Raw genomic sequence first — 19,569 nt, 5'->3', positions numbered from 1 at the left:
ACATTTTCTGATTTGCCATTTGTTTAAACATCTGATTGCGATGCTACTATACTGTATTACATTATACAAATAATTGTTATGAATTGAATAGGAAGAATATTTTGATAAGTTGAATGGAACAATCTATACAACAAATCAAAATATTCCCCCAATTCAACAACATGTTTGGTAACATGATACAGAGTCAACCAATCAAATGGCAAGGCTCCTCCAGACTAAGGATGTGGCTTGTGAGAAGCCTCTAGGTGAAATATTGAATAAACAAAAAATGGCAAGGCAATACATATGAGTATTATAATAAAGATATAGGGTAATATGTATAATTATGTGCTTACCTTTATACTCCTATTCTCACTATCCAATCCCCCAGTACTTGGATGTGCAACATCTATATAAATAAGGTCTTGTAAATACATTCCTAAAAAAACAGAACAAATTAAGTTACATCATAAACTGTTGTTATTTATAGAATGAGTATAAAAAAAATGCTTGACAATAGCTTAGTTGTGTGGCGTGTTGCAAAAAAAACCAAACTTTTGGTTTTCCGCGCCGTGCCTCCCAGAGGACATAAGCATTAAGAATCAGTTACCACACGCGAAGATTTTGCGCTACAGCTGACAGAAATAAGAATTTGTAAACGCGACTAATTTATAGGTTCATGCTCGACAATAGTAATTGATAGTAAATCATTATTTTTGAAGAACAATAATTAAAACTGTTACGTCAACAAGTCGAGCAGCGTTTTTTTTATAAGAAATATTTCTTGTTTACCATTAAAAACACATTATGATTACCAGAATTCTGGGAAAACCAGATATATTAGGCCGACCAATGGGAGAATTGACTTTATTCTATTAAAATGGTATAAAAATAACAGACAGAATAAAACATTCAATTTTATATAAAATTTAATGTTTTATTCTGTCTGTTATTTTTATTTTATTTTTTTAAATTTACCTAAATATGGTACACATGGAAGGCGAACATTGTTAAGATGTTCTCGTAACCTTTGACGGTTGTCATCATCTGATACTAACTCTGATAGCTTCTCATAAGTGGAACGTTCTTTCTTGTGTAAAAGCTGTATAGATATGATACATTTTAGATGATGCAATATAAAACTTAAACTAACCTAAAGAATATAAAAAAGTTGACTTTGATAATAGCAATAATTAGATACTTAAAGGTGGTATTAGATCGACACTCAACTCAACTGGTTGACATTAGTGAGCTACTGAACTCAAAATGGCACACACACATATGAGCACATGAGTTAAAGTTTCTTTTAAATTTGTTTAAAAATGTTATGTCTTACTCTTATGCACATGTGGCCAAGGATTACCAGTAGTAAATCAATCACTGTTCTATCAGATAGGTGGGAATTCCCTGAGACAGGGGCTATTTTGTGAACCAGTTCACCGGGATAGCCCCCTACTCATTCCCAATGATGAAATGGGTTCTTTCAAGTGCACACAGGTTATAACTGTGTACACTGAACCTATGATTTTTAGTCTTTATCCGAGATTCTAAATGAATTACAAAAAGTAAACAATTTTAATTTCAACTTACATTCCACGTTTTAGTTAACCTATAAACAGATGCACTATGTAGAGCTGATATTACAGCTAAAAGTGAGTGAAAATTATTTAAATCACTTAATTTCTGTAAAGATAATGTAGAATATGATATAAATAAATTAATTTGCATAAAAAAAATAAGCATAGCAATGTAATATTAATAGAAAAGATTGTAGTAAAATGGCAGTATAAAAATTAGTATGCTAGGTAGGTATGCCACACAAAGAGAAAATTAATCAGATAAATATTGTAAAACGATAAAAAAGAACTGTAACTGAATTACTACATTGCAAGAGTACATCCTGTCCCTTATGATAAAATGTATATTTATAATGTACAATACAATCGTCACTAACCGATGTCTACAAACTGTCACACATCACATGACATGGTTTTAAACTGACCAGAACACCGGGATAACCCCCTAGTCTTCTGAAGCTCTTTCAGCTGCACTGTCAAACATTATGTGACACAAAAATGTGATGTACTCAAATATGGCAGTGATATGCAAAAAATATGATAGTTATATGACATCATCATGTCCATATATGAGCACATCACATTTTTGTCACATAAAGTTTGATAGTGTAGACAGAGCTTAAAAGATGTGCTGGGTTCATTATCATGCACACTAGCCACATTATACCACAAGTTACATCCTTACCCAAAAGACTTGTTCTACCACCAACTATGGTAAACGAGGGCCTTGGAACTATAATGGTTGTGGTTTGTTGTATTGTACTTTAACCATTCACATGAATTACAGTTCATACAGTAATATATTTATTATCATATTAATATAAAGATGAAAGGTTTTGTCATTGACTCAAGTTTTTATTATTAGATTAACAAAAATAGAATTATTAGTAATTTATGTTTTTATGTAGGTTCTTTTCAAACAGTAAAACAAACAAACCTTTGCAATTTTTATAAAATGTCCTAGAATTTCTGCTCTTATCTTTATCGTCTGACCACTTAAAATCTCTTTTACTACCCAGAAACTAACCTACAAGAAAAGAAAAAATACAATTAAATCAGCAACGTATTGAATGAATAATCTAGACAAAATTTGGGGTTTTTCTACTGAAGAACATTAAACTTTGTAGCAGCATTTTTTTCTATGACAGATTAAACACAGAAACAAAAGTGGCATTTACTCTTCACTGAATTAATTGAATTTTAGAAAATGGAATATTATTCAAGTGGGAGATAGTCGAACGAAATGAAGTAAAGTAATTTAACCCCTATTAAGGGGACACCTTCAGGACACCCCTTAAATTTGGGTGTTCCCTCATTTCACCATGGACCTATAGGTTTCCTCTTTTAAAGGGATGTGCCCTCTTAATATTGGTGTCTTAACTTACATGGTTAAATCGTCTTGTGAATGCTACGATATTTGGACACACATTGTTCTTGTCTTTGCCTGACCATGCGCAGCTACTAAGCTCCTGTTGATAAAAAATTAAAAACTATGATTTAAAAATCCAGTTAATACTATTATAATAAATGTATCATTATAGGAAATTATTTAAAGGGGGATTCTGGGTTTAAAATTGCTTTTAAGTATCGTTTATTTATTAAATAAAAAATATTATAACAATATAGACATGTCAGAATGAAGAAGTAATAACGAGACATTAAAAAAATTAAATTTCATATACATTTTAGGGTAAATTCATGGAAAGTCTGTTTTTCAGCAGCTTAGGGAAGCTCATTAATATTCATGAGATATTCACAAAATCACGTCATCAGTGGATTCCAAACTCGCGACGTCATGTACGTTGTGTTTGGCAACTAATTTACATCTCTCTCCCCTGTCAAACTACGACCACCCGATCATTGTGAAATATATTTTTTGTAGATTTTCTAAGCTAGGCCTAAAGTGTAATAATAACAGTAGTAGCATATATTTATTTGACATTTAATGAAATACAAAATTTAGTACAGATTACTCCATGGTACAGATTATATATAGATTATATACAGTTATACTATTTTTATACCTCGAATAGTTCAGATCGTATTATCGGCTTCAAGTACTGGGCTAGGCCTAGCCTAAATCATTTTTTGTCATGGGTAAGAGCCATTCTGACTAGGGATTCCATGCCACGATGGCTACCCTACGTTTTAAAACATTGGGGCCCATCATGGGCCTAGCTAGCCTACTACTAAACGATTGGCCCATAAATAACAAAACTCAGTGGATCCAAACCCATCCTATCAACCAAACTCCTAAACAATCTAAACCTAAAACGTTCTACAAAATCGGCTGTAAATATTAAGGCAAAACAAGGTCCGATCGCCGTCCGCACGTATGGTGTCCCGATCGTCTAAGTAGGCCTAAAATAGGCCTAGTTTACTCTCCAAAAAATAAGATACTGCATCAAGCAAGTAGACCAGGTAGTAGGAAGGAGACCTGGCCGATCCGGCCCAGTTAAAAATTGAGCTAGCTAGTGTAGTAGACCCTATGCGAATTGATACTACCAGGCCTTTTACTATAGGCTACACTTGTTAAAATTAGCAATACTTATGTTTACAAATATTCCAACTCTCTCATTCGAGCTATGTTATCTATACCATTCCGGTAGGTCGAGTCGACCTTCAATCAAATACTGTACATCGTTTATGTTGTGATTATAAATGGGGTATACTCGACCCGACCAGTTTGGTATTGTATACTGTATCTGCTTATCACGTGACGATGCCAAGCATGGGGGGAGAGAGCACGTGTATCATCGTCTCGCTCTCCTCGCTCAGCAGGAATGTATACGTTACGCTTCATTGATTTTGAAGGCTTTCCCTAAGTCAGTGCGAAAATCGGCAAACGTAAAGTGCAAACATATCTAAGTTTTCACTGTTTTGATAAATTTTCATAGAAAATTGACTTCATAAATGGGAAGACCGACTAAAATTACATCAGATAAGTATAATTTTACAAAAGTAATTGATATGGTTAATGATAACGAATCGTCGGAAGATTGACCATTTCACGAATTTCCTATTCTGTAACACAGTGTCATATCGCCGTAGCTGCACTTGTAATCTGGCCTCATTTCACAGCCTTCGTTCTGCTTCACTGGGCGCTTATATAAATTGAAACTGTTACCGTTCAAGAGACAAACAAATATATTTTACATTTTTTACTATTCATTTTAAACCCGGAACCCCCCTTTAATATAGATTGTAGCAAAATGTTTTTATGATAACTATGTATTTTTTTGGTTTAAATTTTTTTTTTATTTAACTTATTATAATTCAATCATGTGTACATTATTTACAAAAGATGTTTAGTTTCAAATGAGTTACTAAGATGTCCGAGTTTGAAGCTGCAGTATTTACGGTGGTAGAGGAATTCAGTTTTATGGCTGTGGTGCTTGTTTAAATTAATTTCATGTTCAAATCCTATGTCAAGATTTTTTTCTGTCAATTAATATACTGCATCCAAAGACTGTGATTATACACTGTATGAACACAATATGTATGTACATTTGTCTTTATTCATTGGAAATAGCATATAAATAAGAACAAAATAAATCATACAATGGTTCCAGTTACTACAGTACTTCATACCATGGGGGATTTCCTCTATGTTCATACTTACAATAGGCTATAGGCATAGACGCCAATTAAAAAGTGGAATGCCCTTTCATACAAAGGAATGTGATATCATTGGAAAACATTGAATAATGTTCACTGTTTAATAATGTCTCTTATGATGTTTTATATGTAATTCTAAACTTTATAACTGTCAATGTTCAACTGAATGCATGGTTGAACAGGTCAAAGGTTACTGTATTCTTTTATGACCCATAAAGTACAGTATCTACAGTTAATCTAAGGGATAGTGTAGGGCTGAGCATCTGCCTATTCATAGGCAGCTGATTCACCTAGTGATCTCAGCAAGCCAGAAAGGAGGTCAGACTTTCACCCCTATATGTTTGTATAGTATTTTCCATACAAAATTCTGACAAATATGTTGCTGTATCACAAACTTTCCAAGATACTGAAGAAATTATGATACAGTGGTGTATTGATATTTGTTATTCATATTATATTCATCATTAATTTCAGGCCCAGATCAACATAGAGTTGTCCTATTCCCTATCGTAAATCCCATACAATATTACAAACTAAAATGTCAACTTAATAAAAAAAAAATTCTTTAAATTTTAAATTAAAACTTACCTCAGCTGTAATGTTTTTAAATACTGGGTAATCCATTAATGTTATTTGGCTCTAAAAATAGAAAAAAAAAACATGTTTAGCTAGAATACTACTTGAACAATGTCAATAAACTATATTATTTGGACAATGAATAACTTCTGTTAGATAATGTCTATTGTTATTCTGCTGAAAACACACATATTGTAAAAAGGTAGCAAGAAAAATTTAAAGAAATTAAAAGAATATTTATATTTAAAAAAATACATGTTATCATTTTTGTTCTAATAAAATAAATAACTGAAAAAACTGAAATTTCAACTCTCATCAGATGGAGACTTTTAATGTATAACCTCTATGACCTCTTAAGGACACCTTTGGGGTGTCCACTACATGGGGTTGGTATTACTACTGTATATAACTATATAAATCATTATCTTCAACCATCTTTTACTTATGCTTTTAGATCCACTGTAGATTACAACAGTCTGATGTAAAAATGATTGATCATGAACCAAAACATAGCAATGTTTTTCTAATACTGTTAGTGATTAGAAAAATATGAAACACTATCAATCACAGTGGCCTTGTTAGCAGGCAAAGTGCATGACTGTCTTTAAATTGATGCTTCATGGAATGGTTAAAAATAGTCCTAATATTGAGAAGTAGTAAATATTCTTAACTTGCCCGATTCTAATTTTTGATTATTTTGACAGTATTTTGAACAATTTATAACCTCTATAAAAGGGAGGCCTTCAGGCCCTACAACATGTCCTCTGATTAGCAGTAAGTAGTGCCATAGTGTTAAAACAATTTCCCCTCATTTATTTTCATGAGAAGGTTTTCCTTGAATAGGGTATCCCATTAATAAGGTCTTCTCTGAATAAGTTGTCCCTTTAATAACTGTCGGGGTGCACCAAAGGTGGTTTTCATATTGGTTTTAGAATTAATAACTATCTAAATTTCTTCTGATCCACCTGACTTTCACACTTTTAGGAACACATTGGAGACCACAATTTTAATACTGTAGGGGTGCACCAAAGGAGGTTTTCATATTGGTTTTAGAATAACTATCCTAAATTCTGATCCACTTGACTTTCACACTTTTAGGAACACATTGGAGACCACAACACATCCGTCTAGGTGGGCATGGCATTGCACATTTACGGCTTATTTTCTATATATTAACTTAAATTTTGCATTATTTAATTAAAAGAAATCACATTTAATGATTTTAGTGTTAAGTGTTTATATTCAACAATTTGTACAGTTATAATATGAAAACATCAACTACTGTCATCAGTATGTTTAAATCGGTCAAATGGTTTCAGACCAACCAAAAGATTTATCGGATTCAGGGGTAAAAAAATTATATCAAAACCAATTACATCAGATTCAATTACATAACAAATTATTGACATAACAATAACAGTATATGTTTGTTGATAATATAGTATTGTATGTCTGAGTATAATTTAAGACAAAGATTACTGTACATGGTCGGAAGACAATTTATCTAGATTACGTGAGTATCAACACGGTCTCTGATTGATCTATGACGTAGAACGACAGAACAAACAGGACAAAAACATGTTTTATATTCTTTAATTATTTCCTAATTAACGTCAGCTGTACTTAGAAGTGTTATCCTAAACAAGAGTAGGAAGGATTAACGTATTAAAGAATTATGTATCGACCAATCAAATTGCTTAACAAGCGGAGGACATTTTAGTTTGCAGTTGGTAACAAAACTGGAAACAATGTTAATTATACAAATTAAGAGGAACAGTTTGCGATAATATAAAAGGAATTATACAATATGTACAGTAGAAATTGTAAAATACTGTAGTATCATTGATAAACACAAATTAATGTAATAAAATAAAATAGTACTAATAGATTTTTTCTGAAATTGTTATTGTTGTTGTTTACAGTACTGTATATACAGTTATAGACAATTTTTTTCAAATAATAACAAAACAACAAATTATCCAAAAATGATGTCATTCATAGAGGTGTATTGTAGAATGATCTAGAACTGAAACTTACGGCAAAATGCTCAGGCATAACCCTGAGCATGTCGAACACAACAGCGTCAAACGTCTTCAGACGTGGAAGAGTCCAGCGGATGTCCACCTTATCTTGACCATTTGGCTAAAAATTAAGTAGATTTTCAAATTGAAATTAAACTTCATTTATTAAATATATTATTAAATTCTTCAAGTGAGGTATCAGATTGAAGAATTTACCAATGACAATTACTATATTAATTAATATTTATTATATTTATTAACAAATAAGTACTGTACAATAATCTTATTTATATAATGCTTTTATCAGCCGATTGTACCAAAACTGTAGAAATAAAAGGAGATTTGGAATACGTCATTGTGAAAACATCTTGAATCAGTTACTTTAACAAATTAATAAGAGTTTATGAAATTACTTCATAATTGTTTGTATTATGAAAATATGATTCTCATTTTCATCAAAGTTTCAGAAAAAAATATTTTAAACATCACAAAACTTAATTAAACTTACCTTAAAATAAAATACTATTGTAAAACATTACCAAAATAAGCGCATAACCACACTACACAAACATGTGTACACTACTGTACAATATGTTCGGGTCAATTTAAGTCCGGTTTCCCGTGCTATGATCACAAACGCTTTGCCGGAAGAGTTCAATCTATAGCATCTACCACATGAATCATCGACACTTTCAGCTTGCCAACAACAGACCAACAAACCATCTGACTCGCACTCAAAAATGTGATTAGACAAAATTATTTCACACTCATAATTCTACCAAGGGTCCTTATGCTAATTAGTTCAATCATAATCGAAACGCATGAGTGAATGCGCACTAATCATTTGTCATCAGCTTTTGACATATGTATGTCAATAGACTACCAATGTAAAACAATTATAATTTCTTTATAATCAGGTGTAAATTTGCTACTCAATTTGTTCATTTCCTTTCTGTGAACTTGCATTGCATATTGCACAATTAAACCTATAATATTATGAGTGTGGTACTGACGGTAACACATGCATTAATTTTTAAAACTGTACGTACCCGAAATATATCCGCAGTTTATTGTACAGCCTCTTTAATCTACAGCCCCAGCGTATTACAGTATATTATGTAGACTTTGGCAAATGAGTTTTTATTATTTGGTAAAAAGATTAATTAAATTTGAGTAACTGTATGTATTGTAAGCAAAACAAAAATTGTTTCCAAATTCATTAGAAAATCAAGCAATTAGACCACCGAAATGTAGAAAAGTACACAAACCAAAAGTGGTATTGGTAGTCTATGAGTGACGCTTACTGTATATACCTGGATAAACCAACAATAGCCTCTATCCTAAAGAGAGGAAACAATTCGGAAGTGAAGAAAACACAAGAGCACTCCTGTTGGAATGGTTTCATCTATGAACCACACCCTCTATCCTCCCATACCATCATTTCCATCTGGAAAACATATATTTTTAAATGCTCAATATTTTTTCCTTTATTCATTCTGAAACTTCCCGAAAACCACTCTTGGGAGACTATTTTACATAAAAATGTACTATTAATATCAATGGCAATATAAATCAATTATTTATATTACAGTATTTCATGTTGAAACTAGACACAGTGTACTGCACTATTCATATTACCCACCTCCTTATATAAGGTGTTGGATTTCATAAGAAGTGACCTTGTAATTCTTGCAACCTAATATTTCGGTCACCTACATACTGCTAAATGCTGAATTTAAGTTGTGGAATTTAACCAGGCCTATTTCTACTGCATACCATTTATTTGGAAATAAATAGATAGCATTCATAACACTCATAAATAATATACCTAAAGGCAAGACTGATAGCAGAAGAAGTGAAAATGTGCTTCTCACTTTTATTATTTTTTTTGTAATTTTTGCGGAAATGTAAAAAACTAGCTGCTGATAGTATACCCTTTTATCGATGGTGCCTCAAACTGAAGTACTGTACAAATAACTACTGTAAACAATATCTGTCGTCACTTAGACCAAATGTGGATGGCAAAGATTTTGAATCTAAAGTACATTGTACAGTAGTTCTATTCTAGAGTTAGTAGAAATCACAGATATAAATCCAAATATTTAAAGTTGTAAGGGTTGGTCACATTTGCAGGAAAGCCGCAAATCGTAATCAATGCAATATGATTGTAAAACTCAACAACCTTAAACCAACATTTGTAAAAGATTTTTTAACAATGTGTAGAGCCACAAATCGAAAAATCCACTCAAACGTAAAAATCAACCAAAAATGGAATGGATTTTTTTTTTTACAAATTAAAAAATATATATTTTTTTTAAATTACAATTTGATGCTGTTTTGTGTTCTGCATTCCATAGGAAAAATTGTGTCAACTTATGCGTTGATTTTACAATTTGCTTCCCAATGTCTTCTTTAATTTTTTTTTGTCTGAACATGATTCATTTCACCTTTTGTCAGATAAGAAAATCTAACAGTGTAAGTCTATACATAAAAAAAACACATTTAAGAGTACATACCCCTTTGATAGTCATGTTCTTAAACAAGGCTAGATCTGTTAAATCATCAGACACCAGGTCCTCTTCTGAGCTATTCTGTTTCAGGGGTTTGTGAGGATGAGTCATGGCACCTAGAAAACAAAAAATTAACTTAATAAAGTAAATTAATAAAAAAAAAAAATTAAAACTTGAAGCCAAACGTCATCAGCGGTGAATCTACTGAAATAAAACAAGTGGGTATTACCTGTATTAAACAAGTACTGTACAAATTATTTTGCTTTTACACTGATATTGTATGACTGAAGTTAGTTCGGAATGGTTCAATTCAAGAGTAACTTGGCAATTTTGGGAATTGCTTTGTATACAATTTAAAAAACAAACTACATTGTGTCATTCATAAAGGAATTTGGGGGACAATGTCACCAGCATACAGTACAACAATGGTCCAAATAATAACATTGAATTGTCATTGTTTTCATAATAAACAAATGTTGAATGACTTTACAATACAATAGGTGCATAATTTTGCTAGAACACAACTATATTTAGGATTACTAATTCTTCAGGAATTTTTTAAATGTTTATTGTTAAAGTTGTTAAAACCGAACACACAATGGCAGGATATATGTGCATGTTGAGGCTTTCCAATTGTTTTCCCCTTCAAATTCTACTAAATCTAAAAGAAAAGTTTTCCACCAATTTGAAATTTACTTTGTGTAATAAGAATATTGAACTCTGAAGTAACAGAGTACTTATTGAATACAATCCTCTAACAATCAAATGACAAGCATCTATTGAGGTGTGTTATCATATTGATTATTGATTGATTATTGAAATGAAGAGTTCCAGGCATACTTCAAATGTCTACAGATTACAGTTTAGTTTTTTCATTTTCTGTGCTGATGATAATTGAAGACTATAGTTTTATGCTTAATTATTTAAATCCATAATATTAAGAGCGGTATTTTGGTGAAGTACAGTATACTTTATTATCATTGTTCTGGTGGTAGTACGAGTCTTCTTGGATGGGCTATAACTGTAGGTCCAGTGTACACATCTGGCTCATGTGCACTTTAAAGAAACTAGTACATCTTTCGAGGCGAGTAAGGGGTTATCCCAGTGCAATAGTTCACACAGCCACTCTCACAGACACTAATCATAACTCAAGATGAGGGCCCCCAGAGCCAAGCGATTCAGAAGGCCCCACGCCGCTAGACAGGGGAGGGAGAGAGATACTGTCGGTCGTCGTTTTTGCGCATGGGTTCGTAACTAATAAAATGGCTATCTTGACTTTATATGATTTTACGCTCTAGTGAGCACAGAATATTTGTTGTCCACCCCTTACCGTCGTGTTTCATAAAGTCCCTAATATTGAGAATACAAAAACATGCTTTATATTCATACACCATAGAAATATTCATTGTGACACTACAGAAGAACTCAAGTCTCAATAACATCTGGCCAACATAAAAATCATAAAATAATGACATCATTTTTCATTAGTTGACCATATGCTAACAATTGAAATCTTTTGTCACAGGAATTTAAAACAAAACACATTGCAAATATAAAATGTCATTGTCATTAATCAGAGAATAAAACAGATGAGATTTTAAGCATAAAATCCTGCATGTCCAATAACTTGGCTAGACTTTTTGTAGACAAGCATAATAGGATTAACATGGAAAATATTAGACTGTACTGTAACCTGTTTAACATTTTGTTGTAATTTTTGGTAAAAAAAATGTACATTTAAGTAACAACGCAAACTTCACCTAATCCTAATAATGTGGTCATTCTAACGGTACATTTGAAATTAATATTATTGGGTGCCAATCCTAAATTTAATCCATTCATCATCAGTAAAGCTTGGTTTCCATTAGCGACGCAACATAACGCAACCTACGCAATGTAAGAAAATGCCCTTCCAATAATTGTGTTTGCCCCTGCCTGCATGAAATCAAACCTGCAATGTTTGCAGCTATGTTGCGTCGTCGGTTCTCACTTGTGATTATGCAATACATCACTTTGCGTCAATACGTCGCTGAGTTGCGTTCTAGTGGGAACCACGTTTAACTCATGGAGAAATCACAGTGTTAATGTTTACAGTTCAGAATGATCTTAATAAATTAAAGATTATCAACAAAAATAAAAAAATTCAGGCCTTGTCTTTTGAAAATCATAGGTGTGCTACAAATTGCACTCCTCAATACATTCAGGGGTGCTGCAGGTGTGCTGTTTGTATTTTCGTGTGTAGAAAGAAGTTGACCAAATTTAAGCGTGTTGTAAATCGCACTCCTCAAGGGCAGTTTAGGAGTGTGTTAGGTGAGTTTGAAAATCATAGGTGTGCTACAAATTGCACTCCTCAATACATTCAGGGGTGCTGTAGGTGTGCTGTTTGTATTTTCGTGTGTAGAAAGAAGTTGACCAAATTTAAGCGTGTTGTAAATCGCACTCCTCAAGAGTAGTTTAGGAGTGTGTTAGGTGACTGATCGCACTCACTCGCCTTAAAGACAAGGCCTGCAATTAATAAACTTATTATAAAATTTTAGGAAAATGAAGAACTTTGATTTTGGACTTCATATGTACAGTCCTTTCTACCGTGATATGTCTACAAATATTTTGATATTTTGTTGAGACATAATTTGCTAGATTTGGACTTGAGGCCTTTATGATCCAAAATTGCAAAGATTGGTTTCATTTCATTTCATTATTTATTCGGTCTATTTCAATATATTTAAAAAAACTGAAATTGGGGAGACTAGGTCAACCTAAGTGAACTTACTCACTGTAGCAGAGCCGGTTGAAACTACTGCTCTTATTACTGTACATTCACTTCATTTGCAAATGTTACTAGTACAGTAGGTTCGCCATTGAGCACACAAACAACCCTATTTTTAAAGTTATATTATTAATAGAACATTTTTCATTCAACACAACACACCACACATTGTACACTGTACAATTGAATTATTTGAATGAGAGAAAAAAAATTCAATTAAATTTCTCATGGATGAAATAAAAAAAATCCTTCCTTGCATAAGAATCCATACTTACCATTTGATTTTGAAGGACCATGACGCAGAAGAGACAATATCTTTCGAACGGCATAACGAGCCGGGTAAAACAACGGTGATGAAAGCATTATGTCCAAGCTCAGAATGTTCAATGAATTATAATTATATCTTCTCCGATGGCATGAACCGATAGAAAGCACCGCATACAGCAATAAACAACTTCTTGCAGATTTATTATACTTGGCGAAAAGTATTACATATTTTTAATGTTGATATTTTAATGCTGATATTTCATGCGAAGGGTTACAGATTGGCTGCACATGGAATATGAACTTTCACATTATAATTTTTTTTGCATTCTGTCCGTAATTCACTGTGTAGAAAAAATAACTCAATTTTCCTTTCCTTTCACCTGTATGTTTTGACTGTATTATTCTATTTTCTGTACAGTACAAAAAAAAACAATATAAATCCAGATTTTCTCAATTTCTCTCAATGCACGCTACAGAATTTCTTCTCCAATTCTTCACCTGTATGTTTTGACTGTATTATTCTATTTTCTGTACAGTACAAAAAAAAAAAACAATATAAATCCAGATTTTCTCAATTTCTCTCAAAGCACGGTACAGAATTTCTTCTCCAATTCTTCTGCTGTATGTTTTGACTGTATTATTCTATTATCTGTACTGTAAAAAAAAAAACAATATAAATCCAGGTTTTCTCAATTTTTTCTCAATGCACGCTACAGAATTTCTTCTCCAATTTTTCTGTGTAAAAAACGGCAAAACAATTTAAAATCCAACAAACACTTAATTTTCCCTGCTGTATACTTGAAAAGTCTTCTGCAATTCTGCTCTATAAACTTGTAACACTAGACAAATAAAATTTGCTGCACACAATTATCTTTTCTGCTGTTGTTTAACAAATTAAACAGAAAAACAAACTGTAGTATTCACTGATATCCTCTTAATTTAGCTTTGAATGTTGAACAGTATTTCTTCTGACTGCGACAATGGAAATTACAAATTTACCTAACAACTTTGTATAACATCCGTTACAAATTGTATTGAAATAACATAGAGCCTTTAGCGAAATACACAACTGCAAGCAACAGACTAAACTAAGTGTAAAATGGAAGTGGATTAGTGAGTAATTTTGTTCAATGTCTTCTAATTATTGTATTTATAAATAGTATACAGAATTAGTCATCAAGAAAAGGTCCTAAAAAAATGCACCTCTGACGTAGCTCATGGAAAAGTCTTAGTTATCACACTGCTGGTCAATGTCACATGACATTTCCAAAGTGCCTTGATGGTCCACCAAGAAGTCTTTAATACATTGTGATGGAATCTTATAAAGAGATAATTGTGCCGTATTCACACTTTGTAAATTTGTTGTCCGATGTTGGTTATGATTCTCCCTTATTACACTACTGCTACACTTTTAATGTACCGAGACTATGTCGTAAAATACCGTAGGAAAGAAATCCATAAAACTGTTCAGTGTAACCAAAAAAAATTCAGCTGTAGACAATTTGACATAATTGTAGACAAAAATAATTCAGTAATGTTTCAGCCAATCCCTGAACTTGTCTCAAAATCCTTTAGAATGGCTACTCTATCAAAACCTCAAAATCTTAAAACAGCAAAATCCATATTGTATGCCAAGAGAACTCACTTACTCAATCTTATTGTTATTCACTTTGTACCCACTGAAACAATTTATAAGTTAAACCAAGTAACCACTATTCAAAAAAAATATCCCAAGTCAAGCACGAACACTGGTCACTTGGTGTCTATTCCACAGTGGTGCTTTATTGGTTTCTGAAGTACAATTACAATAGAACAGTAATGGTTTGTTACACAGAAAAATATTAATCCAGGACAACTCAGAAGAAAAGAAACCACAATAGGAAATGTATTCCAAAGTATCCAGACACAAATAAGATGATCTATAAGAGTTCTTCTGTAATAATATCGACTCACTCAGACGATAGACACTATAACATCTCTAATATGCTAAAAGACAAACATGTACCTCAGGCGTGCTCACGATGTGTATTGTATTGGTATTGCTCAATGTTAAATAATGAAGTTTGTGTTCAATGCCAAAGCAAAGTTGAAGAAAGGAGCAAGCCAATGGTGGATGGTTGCTTTGTTTGTTTCCAAAGTACAATTCCTTTTCAATGATAAAGTGACAAAAGAACTATAATCAATAAACAAACTATTTAGCCCTTTGTTATCTGTCTGTGAACTCACTAAAGGAAGTTGATTACATAACACAAGGCAACAGCTGACGTAAGTTTGTTCATTCACAGAGAAATGTCAAATAATATCTCTATGGTTCAATTCATTCCAAATTTTACCCACATGTTCAGTAAACAATAAGTGCAGGACCCATGATTGTGAAATAGAAAAGAAAGGGAAAATGTCAGGGTCTAAAAATGATCAAATGAAGTGCATTGTCAATTTCGAAATTTAGGGACACATAACCACCTAGTGTATGTTATTTTTAGGCCAATTTACACAAACGAACGGTACCAGTAATAAAAATATAGAATCTATATTATTCCTTATTACCATTTACACACAACGCGGAACAGACAGGCAGTTTCCGCCCAGGATAGTACAGATTCTACTGTACGTGGGACAAGCTATGTGGTTTTTTCCTCTTATTGTCATCACTCGTCTGTGTAAATTGGCCTTTTAAAGTTTCAAGTACTATGCCATGTATGTAGGTATGGGCACAATACTGTGTGTAGTAATTATTCAATTAATCAACGTGAGGTAGACTCACACTCTGACCTAGATCATTTATGGTGATCTAATCAACACATAAATCATTACCATTCATTATTCAAGTTTAATGAGAGTTAATTACTGTAGTAAATGTTATTCAATTGGCCATAGGTTTACAACACTAATCTAGACAAAATAATTACACAATAAAATGCATTTAATATTTAATCTTCTTGACAATACCAACACCACCATCCCTCCCACACATGACATGAAATAACCTTGCTTGTTTATTTGATTTTCAGCAAGAAAATAAATGAATTCACAAAAATATATTACACATACAAATGCAAAGGATTGTCTGAAACAAATTGAATTACTGCAAGAGACTATTTTTTAACAAAGAAAATTTTAGAAAATTGAATAGAATGCATAGCATTAAAAAAAACACGAAACAAGTTCATTAATATTATTAGAGCACCGGGGTAAACAGTAAGGCAGTATCATCAATGCCAAGAATACAAAAAGTAAACCATATAAATATGTGTAGACAGATTAGAAATATGAGTGACCAACGACCTACAGTAAGCTAACCGCTAAAAGGTAGGTCCCACACTATAAGTACTGTACAAAAGTATTAGTTATAGTTATTTAAAGGGACACTCCCAAGATTAAATTACTACAGTACTGTACACTTACCAACAGCATCCTAGTTTTCAATTCTTAATTCTGTTAAGTATAACAGCAACAATCAAATCCATTTTTGATAAGACAATTCCTAATTAAGAAAACTCAGTCAATTTTACAAGACCCAACTCATCCAATGGCACTGTGTTTTTAAGTTCTTAGGAGTGGCAGATGCTTCCGGTCCATCAGATTCCGTAATAGCTGCAATTCAAGATAGTTTCTAAAGCTCTGTCTACAGTACTACACTATCAAACTTTATGTGACAAAAAAGTGTGATGCACAATATGGTGTAGTGATATGCTTAAATATTGTAGTGATATGACATCATTGTGTACATATATGGGCACATCACATTTTTTTTTCACGTAAAGTTTGATAGTGTAGACAGAGTTTAATATAATTCATTGGAAACAATAGAAACTATGCCAATACAACATTTGCAGTGTAGCCTACAGTACTAATAATTGTAAATTAATGCTAGTAGAGTGTGTGCCTTAAAGGTTTTTGGTTGAATTACTGATGATGATGATCAACGTATTGTTTCTAGAATACATTGAAATTCTATCTTCATAACTTGGATCTTAAATCTTGAATAATTTTGATTCTCATGCAGCAATTAAGTAGTCAATGACCGAATTTACTATTAGGATTGCATTCATACCAACATACATAATGCTGGATTGCACTTGTATTCAACAGCTCACATAAACTTGTGACTACTTCATTGGCAGCATTTAGTGTATATTCATCAAAGTTTATTATAAATGCAACAACATTGGAGTGGATCCAGGGGCGTGGCTAATCATGTCAAGGTTTACAACAAAAATGAAAAATCATAAGAATAAGAATATACAAGGTCATTTTGCAAAATTACAAACTTTGATTTCAATTATAAAACAAACTTTTAAAAAATAACAATTTTATGCTTATAATACATCACAACAAGTTCAATTAAAAAAAAATTAATATCTAATCAAATCTGACTAGATTTAAAAGTCAAAGAAAGGTTATACCACAGAATCACTTCCATAACAAACATCGACTGTCATTGACAAACCAACAACAGAGGGTTATCATTACACCCTGAGGCAGGCGTGGTTATGTTAACATGATCATGAAAACTCTATACAGTTTTATGGTAATTGACATTAAATATGTTATTTGATGTTAGTACATTTATTATTTCCAGTAATGAAAGGGGCTATAGTAAACTTAATTACTAAGCCACCAACAAAAAAAGTACTATGCAAAAAATTGACCAAACATTAAAAATAAAACATGGAATGTTATGAATTGAGAAAAATGAAATGATAATCAAGAAATATATTTAAAGTAATTTATTAAACAGAAAAATGCTAACACAAACTATAAACAAATACTTACTTATTGATTGTAATTCATTGTGCTGTAAACGTTGTTTAATTAAAGTCAGATATTGCAATACACACCACGACACATGGCTAACGAGGATGCAGATCGCATTATGGTTGACTCAGTTTCGACATCATTCTGGATTCAATCTCAATGCTTTATAAATTGCAAGTTTCAAAAACTCATTAGCTTTTTATATATCTGAAAAGTGTAATTAAAAAACTACTGTAGAAAAAAATAAATTGTTATGCAATCTGATTATAATCCTAGTATTTTACAGTATAATTTTTAGTTTAAATGTTCTGATGTCACTAGGGTTAAGCCACTTCCTAATACACTGAATATCTAAAGGTTTTTCCTCTTTTATTTGTATTACGTAGTAAATATTACTGTGTATACTATTAATTTAAACTAACTATTTACTTACAATAATCCTTTTTTTTAATTTACCAGCTTCCATTTCTGTTCAACATATTTCCTAGAATTTGTTATGTTGTACAACTGGTAATGTACTAATATAGTATTTAGAAGGGGAGCAACTTCCCAAAGAAATTAAAACCATATTCTATAATTTTTTTTATTCTCACATGTTCATTAATTTTATCTCTTTTTAGTAGTAGGTTCTGGGTTTATCTTATATTATCTTATTAAAAAGATTCATTCGGTTGGTATTCCAAATAAAATATTTTAGTTAATTATATCTCAACCGTATAATAGTATACTATACTATTACTATATACGGTTGAGATATAATTAACTAGGCCTATTATATTTTACTTATATTATCTTCATCTTATTAAGTTGCCAAATAATAATTATTAGAAATAAAATAAAACATTTTAAAAAAGTCATATGTTAATTCACATTTACAGAATGCAAAATATAATACATCAAAAATTAAAACAATAAAAAAGTAATATTAAATTCCTATTAAGTAGCCTTTAGACAAAACTCATCAAACTGACTAAGAAAGTGTTACATAATAGTAACAATTAATTCTTCGTCGTTTAAACGGGAGCTACCTAATAACACTACTAGGCCCAGGCCTGGGTGGGACTGCCAATATTTCATTTGTTAGATTGCTATCCATCCCGCTGTGCTATGTTTATTGTGCATGCATGTGCCTTCTTTTTTGTTGTGGGCTTGACGCTAGGCCTAGCCTATATTATAGGTAGGTAGGCTATCCGGCTAGTGATGTAAACAAACCTTACCTTGAGTTATACAAGTAACAATGGTACAAGTAAAATACAAGTTTATCAAAAACATGAATTACTATATTGTAAATGTACTTACCGATGAAATACTATAGTAATTATTTAACTTGTTCTGACTAATTATATTGTTCTAGCCTATTATGTTTTCTTTTTTTTCTCTTCTCTCTTCTGCTGTCGCGGTCGGTTGGTTCTCTTTTAGGTTTTTCCGTCTAGAGATCACGTCTGGGGAGACGGAGTCTAGTGATAAAATAGATCGAACAATTTGCGGCTCAAACC

The 19,569-nt window shown here is 32.0% G+C and overlaps 1 protein-coding gene across 1 annotated transcript in view; it reads right to left on the bottom strand.

The window, feature by feature from the left end:
• The window catches only part of LOC144837023 (ras-specific guanine nucleotide-releasing factor RalGPS2-like), a 34,153-nt gene extending 14,666 nt beyond the window's left edge, over positions 1–19,487 (bottom strand). Inside the window, exons 1-10 of the mRNA XM_078691999.1 lie at positions 19,373–19,487; positions 18,092–18,280; positions 10,288–10,397; positions 7,788–7,892; positions 5,763–5,813; positions 2,942–3,025; positions 2,494–2,583; positions 1,570–1,662; positions 958–1,081; positions 336–418 (exon numbers count right to left, since the gene is read on the bottom strand). Of these exons, the coding sequence (XP_078548125.1) occupies positions 336–418; positions 958–1,081; positions 1,570–1,662; positions 2,494–2,583; positions 2,942–3,025; positions 5,763–5,813; positions 7,788–7,892; positions 10,288–10,392 (735 nt within the window). The 5' untranslated portion in view covers positions 10,393–10,397; positions 18,092–18,280; positions 19,373–19,487. The remainder of the gene's footprint in view (positions 1–335; positions 419–957; positions 1,082–1,569; positions 1,663–2,493; positions 2,584–2,941; positions 3,026–5,762; positions 5,814–7,787; positions 7,893–10,287; positions 10,398–18,091; positions 18,281–19,372) is intronic.
• Between the last annotated feature and the right edge of the window lie 82 nt (positions 19,488–19,569).

The sequence above is a fragment of the Antedon bifida genome, chromosome 3 (genome assembly GCF_963402885.1).
Source record: "Antedon bifida chromosome 3, ecAntBifi1.1, whole genome shotgun sequence".
NCBI classification, from domain to species: domain Eukaryota; kingdom Metazoa; phylum Echinodermata; class Crinoidea; order Comatulida; family Antedonidae; genus Antedon; species Antedon bifida.
This window is presented reverse-complemented; position numbering and strand designations above follow the sequence as displayed.